The 14,296-nt window shown below is 45.7% G+C and overlaps 1 protein-coding gene across 1 annotated transcript; it reads right to left on the bottom strand.

The window, feature by feature from the left end:
* Positions 1-3,619: 3,619 nt before the first annotated feature.
* LOC123124275 (cationic amino acid transporter 1-like) lies at positions 3,620-6,096 on the bottom strand. The gene is made up of 2 exons (XM_044544927.1): positions 5,563-6,096; positions 3,620-5,157 (listed from the first exon to the last, which is right to left on the bottom strand). The coding sequence occupies exons 1-2, from the start codon at positions 5,966-5,968 to the stop codon at positions 3,776-3,778; spliced, it is 1,788 nt and encodes a 595-aa protein (XP_044400862.1). The 5' UTR covers positions 5,969-6,096; the 3' UTR covers positions 3,620-3,775.
* Positions 6,097-14,296: the final 8,200 nt, after the last annotated feature.

Here is a 14,296-nt window from a genome sequence, read left to right as displayed (position 1 = left end):
TAAAATCCATTTCAGGAAAATACCGTCCCTTCAATACTCTTGCACAAAGGGAATTAGGGTTTGTCAGAAAACGCCATCCATGCTTCCCCAACATGGCAAGATTGAACATATGTGGGTCTCTGAAACCCATCCCGCCTTTGCACTTGGGCGTTGCAAGCTCCTTCCAAGACACCCAATGCATTGATCTTTTGTCAAGAGAACTACTCCAAAAATATTTGGCCATAGGATACGTCAAACTCTTACAAACTTTCTTTGTTAACAGAAAAGTACTCATTGGGTAGGTCGGGATTGCTTGAACCACTGATTTCAACAAAGTCTCGCGGCCTGCACAAGCAAATAATTTTTCCGACCATCCCTGCATTCTAGCCCGGGCTCTCTCACTGATGTGATCAAAGGTCCCACTCATGATCCGACCCACAGCAGTAGGGAGACCCAAATATTTCTCATTAAACGCCTCAACCTAGATGTTCAAGGTTGTCTTCAAAAGTTGCCTCAAATCTGTGGGAGTATTTGAACCGAAATATATAGCACTTTTTCCCCTATTGATGCACTGACCCGAGGCGTCCCCATAAATCCTCAAGATGTCATTTAACCGGAGCGCACTTGGGTTGCTTCCATTGATGAAGATGAGACTATCATCTGCAAAAAGCAAATGGGTTACCCACCGTGATCTATAGCTCACCCGTAGTCCCCTATCAATGGTTCCACCATCGTAGTATTTCAACAATGAGGAAAAACCTTCGGCACACAGCAAAAATAGATATGGTGATACTGGATCTCCTTGCCGAAAGCCTCTGGTAGGTGTAAAATAAGGAAGTAGTTCCCCATTGATTCGTACTGAAAACCGGACAGAGGAAACAGACTTCATTATCAGCCTGACGAAGCCCATACTGAAACCCAACCGTGACAATATTGCCTCGAGGTAATGCCACTCGACACGGTCGTAAGCTTTCATCATATCAAGCTTAACCGCACAAGAGAAGTTCTTTCCCTTCTTCCTCCTTTTCATCGTATGAATACTTTCATAAGCAACAAGTACATTGTCTGTGATGATGCGTCCGGGAACGAAAGCACTTTGCTCCTCACTAATAATTAAGTCCATCAAGCTTCGTAACCGGTTCGTTATAGCCTTGGCTGCAATCTTGTAAAGCACCGGGCACAAGGCAATAGGACGATATTGCGTGATCGATTGGGGGTGACATACCTTTGGTATGAGTGTTATAGACGTGTCATTCAGTCATGTCGGTAATTCCCCTCCATTAAGGAAATCCAAAACTGCCAAGGTCACCTCGTTGCCTAGCAAATCTCAGTGACGCTGGTAAAACCCTGCAGTAAATCCGTCCACACCAGGAGCTTTTGAAGGCGCCATCTGAAACAGCGCCACCTTGACCTCTTCTCCCGTGTAGGGTTTATTCAAATCATCATTCATGGCCTGGGTGACTCTCTCCGGTACATGCGATAATGGATAACTAGAGTCTCCCCAACCCTGGGAGCGATACAAATTCTGATAAAAAGTTTGCACCTCTTCCTTGTCCTCGCTTTCAGTAGCACAAGTAGAGCCATCGGCACGTCTCAGTCCCGATATTCTATTCATTCGTTTGCGTTGGGCTGCTTGAGCTTGAAAGTAGGAAGTATTTCGGTCTCCATCCCGGAGCCATGGAACACGGGAACGTTGTCGAAGCCAGATTTCTTCCTGATGCAATGCCTCCTTTAGCTTCTTAACAACAATTTTCTCCTCCGTCGGACCAGTACCAATAGACCGGCAACGGAGGCGATCCAATCTCTTCTGTAACTGCCTGACAGAACGCGTTAGACTGCCAAACTCCTTGGAGCCCCAGGGTTCTAGCGTTGCCTGCAAGGTACTCAGCGCGGACGCTACACCTCGGAGCCCTGGCGTATGTTGTATGCCCCGCCAGGTATCACAAACCAAGCGGTCATAATCTGCATGAGTCTGCCAGACGTTCTCGTATCTGAATTGCTTCTGTTTCCGTGTTGACGCTGGCAGGCTCTCCTTAATCTCCGCAAACACGAAACAAAGGTCAGACTCTACCGAGGGGATATGCCTGACACGTATATGCTGAAAGAGCTGCCTGAAAGCTTCATTAGCAAACGCGCGATCTAATCTGGCCTTGACATTTGCTTTGTAGTCAGATTTTCACCAAAACCCGGCTATTAATTTTTAGGACCAAGATATTTTTAAAACTATCATTTAAAAAAAATAGCTCAGTATGTTAAAGAATCAAATGTATATTAAAAGATCACTGCATATTAAGAAAAGGTTTATCTATAGTTAGTAAAGTTTATCAAATATTCAAAAATGTTCTATATCAAAAAAATATTCATCTTATATTAACAAATCATTTGAAAAATGTTCATCGTATACTAAAAATAGTTCAATGCGTATATGTAAAAGCTTTACCGTATATTATAAAAATATTTATCGTGTATTATAAAAATTATAATAAAGAAAATGTGAAAAAGGAAAAAAATAGAAGAAAAAACCAAATCTAAAAAGAGAAAAGGACTTAAAAAATTTAAATAAAAAAAGCACACAGAGGTAAAAAGGAGAAAATGCCAATTTATAGTGAACAAACAAAAAAAACAATGCCGGGAACCCACGCTGGCCGTCCCACCTCCATCGATAGCGGCGAAACCACCCCTCACTCAGTGAAGCCTCGTCTATTTGCCGCATGCCAACAAATAAGATCTACCCTAAATATACACGTTTTTTCGAGAAAAATCTCGACCTATTTCTCTTCAATGAAGACAGTACAACAAACACTGAAAACAAAATTTACAAAAACGACTACAAGCACTGAAGCGAGTAGAAGGCGCGCCGGTATCATCGCCTCTCTGTCGCCGGAGTCAGGCAAAACTTATTATAGTAAACAGTCAAAAAAGTTGTCGGACTAAGGCCTCGTAGGAACAATGTACCAAACACAGCAAGCGCTGTCGATGAAGAGAAGCATAGGTCGGAAGCATTTAACTTGAAGACACAAGACCGTAGAAGAACGAAGACTAGATCCGAGCATATCCATTAAAGACAACCACCAATCATGTGACATACCTCCACACGTTCCCTGACGATGCAAAACGCGCCATCGGGGCGGAGGCTAGGCGGGGAGAACATTATTCCAACTCTAGAAAGCTGTCGTTGTCTTGCCTTCCCGGACAGGACACAAACCCCAACAAAACTCGAAGAAATATCTAATAAAAGAGCCCTTCCGTCGGCAAGGCGGAGATCCAGCATGCTCCATGGCCCTAAGGCCACAAAATATGAGGCGGATTGACGGCACCACCTCCGAAAGGCAAAAATCCTAGTCGACGAAGGGGTAAATCGAGCTTCTTGATGTTATTCTAAACATACACACTTGACATGCAAGTCAAATGGACCTTCGAGACTTCAGTATTTTAACTAGGCCGAGGTATAAGATTTAGACTGCTACAAAATATTATACTAAAGGTTGTGGCTATTGATTGAGATTTAATCAAGTCTTGGTCAAGTTATATAGCATGTAAGAGAGAAAATAAAAAAACTGAAAACAAAATGTTACGCAGATCAAATGTAAGATTTGACAAATTAATATAGTATCGACTGAGACTTAATTAATTGAGACTTAGCAAGACTGCATATTAAATCAGCTAACCATACTTTTGTCAAAAAATTCTTAATAACAAATAAAACGACACTACTAGTAGCTAGTACATCAACTAATTTGAGATTGTGAAAAATAGTGGACGTACAGATCACTAATCTAATGAATTCCTGTGCTAATTAATTGCTAGCTCCGGCAATTTCCACGGCCTTGTGGCCGCCTTCTTCCACCCTGGCGGCGGCCGCCTCGGCCGCGAGCACCTTGGCAGTGTCATAGGAGGCGTGGAGGCCGACGAAGAAGTAGTACACGAGCAACGCCACCGTCCATATCGCGAACCTCATGAAAGACTTTGCGTCGATGGATCCGAGCAGGAAGATGTTGATGAAGATGGATGCCGACGGCAGCCACGGCACCAGCGGCACCCCCCACATCTTTGGCACCCTCGCCTTTGGCACCCCGAGGTGCAGGTAAAGCGTCGCGGCGAACCACGCCGGCACGGTCACCACGTATGCCGCCCACCCGCCGTCCACCGCCAGGCCCCAGTACACCGCTGTGCCGACGGAGGCGGCGAGGATCACGGCGATGCACGAGACGAGCTTGTTACGGTTGGCGGTGGTGGTTTCGCCGGAGGCGTAGTAGCGGTGGACCAGCAGCGCGACGGCGACGAGCATGAAAATGAAGAGCGTGGAGATGGAGAGGAGGTTGGAGAGGATGCCGAGGTCGGTGAAGAACGCGATGATGGCCGTGGCGGTGAGCATTGTGACCGTGGCGCGCACCGGCGTTCCCCAGCGCGGCGACACGACGGCGAGGCACGGCGGCGCCATGTGCGTCCGCGCGATGTGGGTGAGGTACCTGGCCTGGCCCACGGCGCTCACGAGCAGCACGGTGGTCATCCCCTTGAGCGCGCCGAAGGCCACGATATACTTGGCCCAGTCCATGCCGACGGCGCTGAAGGCGACGGAGAAGGGCGCGTCGGGGTCGATGTCCCGGTACGGCTGCATGAGGCAGAGCGTGACGGCGAGCACGCAGTAGACGACGGTGGTGAGCGCCATCGCGCCGACGAGCCCCACGGGGATGTCCTTGGCCGGGTTCTTGGTCTCCTCGGCCATGGTGCTGACGGCGTCGAAGCCGATGTAGGCGAAGAAGAGCACCGCCGACGCGGCGAAGATGCCGCGGGCGCCGTAGGGCGCGAAGTCGGCGGTGAAGTTGGAGAGCTTGGCCTTGGAGAGGCCGGCGCCGATGATGAAGATGATGACGGCGAAGTGGACGATGGAGAGGATGTAGTTGAAGCGGGAGGAGCCCTTGGTGCTGAGCACGGCGAAGAGGCAGATGAGCGTGATGACGACGACGGCGATGGGGTCGAGGCGGTTGTAGTCTTCGGCGAGCGAGGTGGCGTGGATGCGGAAGTCGTTGGGGTGGTGGTTGAGCAGCGTGGCGAAGTAGGACGTCCACGAGCGCGCCACCGCCGCGCCGCCGATGCAGTACTCGAGCAGGATGTTGCCGGCGGCGATGAAGGCCATGAAGTCGCCCAGCTCCACCCGCAGGTACGCGAACGAACCGCCTGCATGCATGCACGCACATACCATGCGATTAATATACGCAGTAAAAATCCTTCTTTTAATGCTACACTAACTTTAACTGGAAAAATTAACGACAGTGACGATCTAAAAATGTGTTGAGCACAACAGACTTGTAACCAACTTCCTCAAATTTCTCTCCTGCTGAAACAATGAGGGTGTAACGGTTCATCACCACTTTTTCGCAACAACAAAAAATGGTTCATCGCCACTAATCCAGTATAAGATTGCACGGAAAATGAAGATCTAGGTTGAACCTTAGATTTGCATGTAAGTTAAGGTGATTAATCAATGCATGGAGTTAGTTTCTACTCATCCATGCATGCATGGAGTCAATGGAAGTAGGAACGCAGGATACGATCTAGCCCTAGATCAGACATGTGATTCACCAGCGACTGGGATCTCGATGGCGAACTCGGTGTAGCAGAACACGGAGAGCATGGCCGAGATGCCGGAGACGGCGTAGGAGAGCACGACGGCGGGCCCGGCGGCCTCCTTGGCCTCCTGTCCCGTGAGCACGAAGATGCCGGCCCCGATGACGGCGCCGACGCCGAACCACGCGAGGTCCCACCAGTTGAGCTCCCGGCGCATGTCGGCGCCGCTGCGGCCGCGCACGGCGTGCACCTCGACGTCGACGGCGGAGCGCGCCGTGAGCCGGTCCCTGAGCCGCGGCCCCGTCTCCAGCAGCGCGCGCCCGTACGTGCCCCAGCTCGCGAACGACTCCTCCGGGAAGACGCCGCCGCCGCAGCACCCGGGCCGGCGCATGCCGACGTCCGTCGCCTCGCCGGGCGCCATGGCTGGTGGCAGTACGCGCGCGCGCGAGCTGGCGGGTCGCACGCTCGCACGGCCGGACGCGCGGGTATCTCGGGGCGGAAAATGAATCTGTGACCGATGGGATCGTGCGTGCGTATATGTAGGAGAGCCGGCGACCGGAGGGAATCCGGTGAGTTCGTTTGCGTTGAGTGGAATCAGGCGAGTTGGTTACGTCAACAACCTCACCGGAGATGCTGCAGTACGTACGCGGCTGTGGAAATGTCGTCGATCGTGCTGGGCCGGGCCCGTTTGCGACAAGGAAGGAGTTGAAAGGCCGCGTGGCTGCCATTTGCACTGGGCCTGTCGAGAGGACGATGGACCCTTTATATTTAGCTGCAAATCATGTCTGGGAGTCCTTCAGCTCTGATGCCCTGCAGCCTGTCAAGTTCTGAATTTCATTGCTCTGCAACATAATCACAGGTTAGTTTTAGCCTTGAGAACTTGAAATATCAAGGAAAACATTTTGAGCTTTGAGAATCTACTTCTCCACTCTTACCCCGAGGATTCGTGTCTGATCCAATGGTCAGCCTAGCAAGAAAAAACTGATGAAGCAGAAATCACTGATAGCAAGGACAGGAGACAGCTCTAGTCCAGAAGACTCAGCTCAGCAAGATAGCTACCCAGGAACTCCACTACTCCAGTAACAAGCTGGAGCGCCACAACAAAGCATGCAAGAATAACTTCAGGCATCGACACACAGAAGCAATGGAGGAAGAATTAAATTAAATTGGTCCAATATGACGAATTTAAAGGATTGGTAGTCACCTTTTTGTCTTCTGGGTCAGATCTTGTAAACCACCTGAAATTAGTCAGACAAAGGGAAAATACACAATGATTCAGTTAGACACAGATTCAAAACATTGCTTTACACATCACAGAATTGGCACATGATGCAATATGAGACCACCAAGCAGCAGTTTTTCTACCAAAAACAAAGCTGTAGTTGATTGTTCAGTTAGTTGCTACCAAACCATCTCTGTCAATCATACAAAAGCTAGTAGACTCCTGAAGTACCAATTACCAAACTATATAGACTCCTAAACTCTTAAAGTACCAATTACCAAACCATATGTTCACCTGTATCCTCTGCGATGAGCAGACCATGACAAAGCTTCGTCTGCTCCAAAAGGCAGAGCAACAGGGGTGCATTTTAGGTGGTGCTACTGCTGGAGATGCAGTACCACACAATTTACTTGCATCGAATAGTGCAATATGGCAACGAAAAAATACTGGTCCATTTATTTATCTTACTTTTGAGTCCAAAATATGGTACAAAGAATTTTCCTAGCAGCGTGTCATAAGCTCCTTTCAGAAGGAAAAAAGAATGGTTTCTCATGAGCAAGCCGGTATTCAGGCTAGTAATGATTCTTGAATTGAGAGCAAAACACAAAGCAGAACATAAAACAAGGACCGAATTAGTCCAAAGAAGCAAGAAAAAATCACAATGTATCAGCAAAGAGTACGAGCTTTATCTCAACGCTTGCTAGTGTAGAGCAGGAGAAAGAGATAAAGCTACAACTATATGAATTTAAAAGTTTTAATTTCAAAAAGTAGGAGACCTAGCATTTCACTTATCAGACATAGATAGAAAAATGTATAAAAGTAGCTCACAAGACACAAAAGGGGTTGGCAATACAATTGTTAGTATCAATGCAATCCACCTATAAACAAGGGGAAATGTTTTGCATTTCCTAAAGATATTGTCTTTTACTAATTATTTGCTTTTATGTTTTAAAACAAAAACACACAATAAACATTACAACAATATAAATGGTCATGGTGGGCCCTCCTCTTTTTATCCGGGCTTGGGACCGGCTCTGCATAGCATAGGCAGAGTTACCCACCCACCCTCCAACGGGAGCAAGGCAATCCTTGCTTTTGATGGGGAGCAAAATTTGCTTTCGAAAACAAGCAAGGATTGCCTTGCCCCTTAAGTAGCGTTAAGAAGCAAGGATTTCCCCTTGTATAGGATTTTTTTTAACCAAATGAGCAAGGCAATCATTGCTTTTGATAGAGAGCAAAATTTGCTTTCCAAAACAAGCAAGGATTGCCTTGCCCCTTAAATAGCATTAAGTAGCAAGGATTTCCCCCTTGCATATGCCTCTTTTCTTTACCAAATGGGCAAGGCAATCCTTGCTTTTGATGGAGAGCAAAATTTGCTTACCAAAACAAGCAAGGATTGCCTTGCCCCCTAAGTAGCATTAAGCAGCAAGGATGTCCCTCTTGCATACGCCTTTTTTTTTACCAAATGAGCAAGGCAATCATTGCTTTGATGGAGAGCAAAATTTGCTTTCCACCATTAGCAAGAATTGACATGCCCCCTTAAGTAGCCTCAAGCAGTAAGGATTTCCTTGATTTTGAGGGAGGGCCAAATGGCCTCCTCCATTAGCAAGGATCACCTTACCCTTTGCTTTGCTTTAAATTTGTTCGATTGAGCAAAGACTGTCTTTAATTTTAGGAGCAAAATATGCTCTTCCACCTAGCAAAAAATACTTTGCCTCTTGCATAGCCTTATCTTTGGCCAAGTGAACAAGGCAACCATTGTTTTTGATGAGGAACACAATTTGCTCTCCTCCACCGGCAAGGATTGTCTTGCCTTTGACTAGCCTTAAGTGATCAAAGATTTACTTATTATGAGAAAAACGAGCAAAATCCTCTCGCTCTTGTGGAGGGATCAATTCTCCACAAGCGAGGATATGCATAGCCATACTTTGAGCAAAGTGAGTTCTCGGGGAGTCAAGCCTCGAGAGTAAGGATAGCCATTTGCACAGCCAAATTTTTGTGCAATGTGCACAAACTTGCATACGTGAGAAATCAACCCTTCACGACAAAGATTTTCTGCAATTAAATTTGCATTTGTTATTACCAGTAGTAAGAAGTTGAGCTAGAATGAAAAAGATTTTCATAAATGTGAAGCTGCGCGTACAAATCAAACTTACGAACTTGATGGCGAAAAATAAGAAAAGAAAATCATTGACTCGCTGAGCTAGAATGTGCTCGTTTTGCCATAATCATGATCCAGGAACTAAATGGGTTCATCAAGCACTTACCACCGCGCACTGTCCGTGAAGAGGGATAGTGTAATACCCGTGTTTATTAGTATAAATAAGATCTTGTATTTTGGTAAATTAACAAAATTAGCAGAATGTTGGAGTAGTAATTATACGCTAATTAGATAAAATCAATCATTGGCAATCATTGGTTAGTACTCCCTCCGTAAACTAATATAAGAGCGTTTAGATCACTAAAATAGTGATCTAAACGCTCTTATATTAGTTTACAGAGGGAGTACTAAGTAAGAGTAGTCAACTTAATTCCTTAGTGTGGAAGGATATGCATTACAAGAACATGCTTGTAGAGCCTTCGAGTAGGAGGGCCACGTGTGGGGGTGGTACAAGATATTTAGCAGCTCAAGTTCCATCTAGCCTTTCTAGCTGTCCTATTCCTTGTTTGTCTCACTATTCATGCCATGCTCTACATCTAGTAGTACTTCTCAAGCTCTATAATGTGCACTGTTCGTATGATTTGATTCCTGTACATCTCTTCAAGCTAGCATGCATACCACAGTACTACCTTTTTGGTTTATGATCACGGTGGAGAAATCATTGGTACATGCATGTGAGCACATGGATTAATGGCTCATGCATGGATGGTTGGTTCTGTGAAAAGCCTAGAGATATTTATCTTGGTCTTGCATGTATTTCCTCTTGCTAATCTTTGTCTAGTAAATTTTATAAAAATCTGGTATCACGACGGCAAACGTATTGTACCGGTCACAGTTCAGGTATGGGACTGTCTGAGTTCTCTGCTAAGAACGCCACTCGTTCGGAAGCGTGTCGATGATGGATCCGTAGGAGCGATCGACACTAGTAAGTCGAGTGGTCGGTTCTTGGGGGAATAAAGAGCTCTGCTCTACTAGCGCCTGTGTGGTTCTAGTTGAGGCTGTCGACGTCAGAGTACCCCTCTTAAGAGTGTAAAAGTGTGAAATTTCACCCCTGTGACTCCCGGGTTGGGAAGCTTGCGGTCATATGTGATGCCAGTTATTTCTTTTCTTTTCTTTAAATTAATCTCCATTATCTTCATGTGCCATCAAACTCTTTTTTTTACAACTAACCCTTGTGTTTTGTCACTTTTGCCGAGAGAAGTTCCTTTGTATCCGTGTGCTTGCTGAGTATGAGATCATACTCATTCTTGCTATTGTTGTTGATTTTGCAGAAGTAGCAAATGATGGATGTGCTGATGAGAATGATGAACAGTAGGAGTAGCTCTACGGGTTGGGAATAAATAAAGGAGTTGCATGTATCATAACCTTTGTAATAGCTAGTAATGAATAAAGTTGGCTCTTGTGCATATTAGAAAATAATTTGTTTACTAGCCTAACATGCTTATAAATCAGATTTATAAGCATGTGGCGATTGTCGCGGCTAAGACTCACTTGGGGCGTGACAATTTTATTGGCATCAAAGCCAGGGTTTACGAAAAAAAAGAATAAGAGGAAAAAAAGAATAAACACTAATGTGGGTTTAACTAAGGGGATGGTCTAGGCATGTAAAAGTAGGAATTTATGATTAATTGAATGCTTATTTTTCTGTGCTTAATTAGCATGTTTGATATGTAGTCTGTATTTATTTTGAACTAACTGTGTGCTGAAAGCAGGGATGGATGAGTATACAATCTTCCATCTCAACTTTGTGAGCATATTAGAGGAGGTAGCTGAACATTTCCATTTGGAGCCGCCAGTAGTGTCGACAGTGAAGCGTCTTGAGGGCGAAGGGTACCAACGTGCAGTACATTTGCAGCTCACCCCAGATGATGATAGTTCTTATAAGACCATCTATGGGTATGGTGAAGATGCTAAAGATGCTGGCAACTTTGCTGCACGGGAAGCACTCAAGTTTCTTCATTTTTCTGTTAACTTTGCTTTGGTGGACCTGCATATGTATGAGTACTGGGAGGTACTACTAACTCTAGTGCAGAAGGAGCAGCAACACCACATAGAGATGACACAACTAAACCAGTATCATGAGGCTTGTCGGCAGCATGAGTTGGAGTATCTTGAGCAAGAACATGATGACTGTGTTTATGAGATCAAGCATGACCTCAACCTCCAGATAGAGGACAGGGATCGTTGGCTCGAAATAGAAGAACACAAGAGTAAGAAACTGAGGCTGGAGCGTGATCAGTTGGAGGAGTTGACCAACAAGCAGGAGAGCAAAATCATGGAGCTAATGACAGAGAACAGAAGCCTCCGTGAGAAGCTGGCGGAAAAGCTACAGGCTGGCGGAAAAGCTACAGTCGCATGAATAGGATGCGAACAGTGGCACTTGGAGATATGAAGCAACTGTTCCTAGCTTCTAAATAAATAGTTGTAGTAGTACTGTTTGTATATAGCCTGCTAGGAACTGTTCTGGTAGTAGCCTTTTGACTAGCTAGCACTAGCTTTTGTTGACAACTCTAGTAGTATGGGTGTCTATAGTAGAGTGGCTGAAGGGAAACGTGGATGGCAGCAACACATCTAGTAGATATGATGTGTAATTTTGATTGTACTACTGCTTTCCTCTTTATTAATCAGCTAGACCTGGTATATATGTATATGATGCATGCTCTAATGTTGACAATTTATTTCTTCCTCTAGTATTATAGATGGTTAGTCACAATGGAGATTTCTCAGCATCACACTCCGGTGATGGCCGGAATGCACTAGCAGCTGCAGCAGAGCAACCACTTCCAAATGAGTTGCTTATAAATATTTTGCAATGTCAAGAACAAACCCAAATGAAGCAGACTGAAATTCTGGAATATATAGTGCAGCAGTCAACTAAAGGAAAGGAGTCGTTCGATGGAGACAAACAGGGCGCATTACGTGAGTTTCGTCGACTTAAGCCTCCTGTTTTCCAAGGTAGTGCAAACCCAATTGAGGCCGAGGACTGGCTAACAGAAATAGAGAAAAGTTTTGATGCCATGCATTGCCCTGATGAAGAGAAGGTTACATTAGCCACGTTTATGCTTCAAGGTGGGGCATTTGATTGGTGGACAGTGCATAAAAAGAAGTATCCTGAGGGCTATCTATTCACATGGGAATCATTTAAGGAAGAGTTCTACAGAAAGTATTTTCCAGAGAGCGTACAAAGGAAAATGGAGCTATCATTTTTACAGTTAAAACAGGACCAGAAATCTGTTGCAGAATATGAAATAGAATTTTCTAGACTTGCTCGTTATGCCTCTGTTTATGTCCAAAATGATGAAGCTAAAGCTCGGCGTTTTGCGCAAGGACTTCGCCAACCAATTAAGTCTCGAGTGGAGGTGTTCGAGCTCAAGTCCTTCCGAGATGTTGCTAACAAGGCATTAACTGTAGAACAAGCATATGTGGAAGAGCAAGACGAAGTGGAGCAGCAGCGTAAGAGGATCAAGGTTGACCATGGAAATCAAGGGAACATACAGAAAAAGATGCAGCAGAATTGGCGTCCGAACAACCGCCCAGTAGCCCAGCCTAGACGCAATAACTGTGTTATTTGTCATGGGAATCACACAGCATTCCAGTGCGAGTATCGTCATGGGAAATGTTTTAGGTGCGGCAGAGAAGGACACATGATCAGTCAGTGCCACAGTTCACCGGATCAGAATATGTCAAAGTCCATTGCACCAAAGCCTTTGCCAGCACCAAAGTCATCGCCCCCAGCCTGTACAAGATATCGTCTCGCAAGAATAGGACGGTGAAGGAGGCTCTCACTGGAGAGGCTTGGCTTTCGGACCTGGCAAGGGGTTTAACTGATCACATGACCTCAGAACTTGTGAACCTGGCCGCACTGCTGGATACGGTCGAGCTTTCTCATGGCCATCGTGATGAGATTTCATGGCGCATGTCCACGGATGGGGTCTATTCTGCTCGCTCGGCGTACCTGCTACAATTCGAGGGCTCTGTTCCCATGGACGGTTTCAACCTAATTTGGTCAGCTTGGGCACCTGGGATGTGCACATTCTTTATCTGGACCGCAGTCCTTGGGAAGATTCTAACTGCCGATGCTCTGTTACGGCGCGGTTGGGAGAATAATTATTTCTGCCCCCTTTGCGAGCGCAACCTTGAGACACCGCTTCATCTGCTGGTGGAATGCCCTTGGGTCGTGGATATTTGGGCCTCCACGGCCTCGCTCATGAGCCTGCCTTTGCTTGCACAGGCGACTTGGACTAGCTGCGCCAACTTCAAGGACTGGATGGGTTCCTGCATGGTTCGCGCTCCGGCAAGTAAGAAGAAGGGCACGCTATCGCTGATCCACCTGATTTCCTGGGAAGTTTGGCGCGAACGGAATAGGCGTTTGTTCCAGAATGAGGCTATGACCAAGGTGGCACTTGGACGCAAGATCGCTGAAGAAATTAGACTTTGGAATATGGCCGGAGCCGGCATTCCTTTTGATCCGGGCTGAGTCCCTTTGCCTTTCTTTTCTTGTTTTGCACCTAGTTGCCTTGTTTCTGGTGCTTGCCCCTTGGGTCCTTTTGTATTTGGCTCCCCTTCCTGATCAATGAATTTGGCAAATCTTATGCCAACATTCAAAAAAAAAGCCTTTGCCAGCACCGAAAGCTCCATTATACTTACCTGCACCCCCTACTAACTCAAGTGGACCCTCCCAGCGCATGAATAGTTATTCTGGAAACAGGATGCAGACAAATTCACGTGCAAAGGTGAATCACTTGACCCGTCATGATGCAGATGAGGACAACAATGTGATTACAGGTACACTTCAAGTATGCTCACACAATGCATTCACTTTATTTGATACCGGTGCTACACATTCATTTATATCCTCAAAATTTATCGATAGTCATGGATTAGAAAGTACCCCTTTAAGGAAAAGGATACATGTGGAATCCCCGATGACAGAAATAATAGCCAAGAACATTTGTGTTGCATATCCTATAGTAATAAAAGGGCAAGAATTTTTGGTTGATTTAATAGTACTAGATATGCATGATTTTGATATTATACTGGGCATGGATTGGCTAGCTAAGAATCAAGCGAACATAGACTGCCAGAGAAAACGAGTGATAATTCAGGTACCTGGTCAGCGTAAAATCATTTATCAAGCGAAGCATACAACTTTTGACTGCTCGTTTAGCATGAATTTAGAAGTGAAAGAAAAAGATATCAAAGAAATACCAGTCGTAAGAAATTTTCCCGATGTTTTTCCGAGTGAATTACCTGGATTACCACCGGATCGAGAAATTGAATTCTGTATAGACTTAACTCCGGGTACTGCTCCTATCTCAAAGAGTCCGTACAGAATGTCACCTGCTGAACTAAAGGAGTTGAAGAGG

The sequence above is a fragment of the Triticum aestivum genome, chromosome 5D, assembly GCF_018294505.1.
Source record: "Triticum aestivum cultivar Chinese Spring chromosome 5D, IWGSC CS RefSeq v2.1, whole genome shotgun sequence".
NCBI lineage: Eukaryota > Viridiplantae > Streptophyta > Magnoliopsida > Poales > Poaceae > Triticum > Triticum aestivum.
This window is presented reverse-complemented; position numbering and strand designations above follow the sequence as displayed.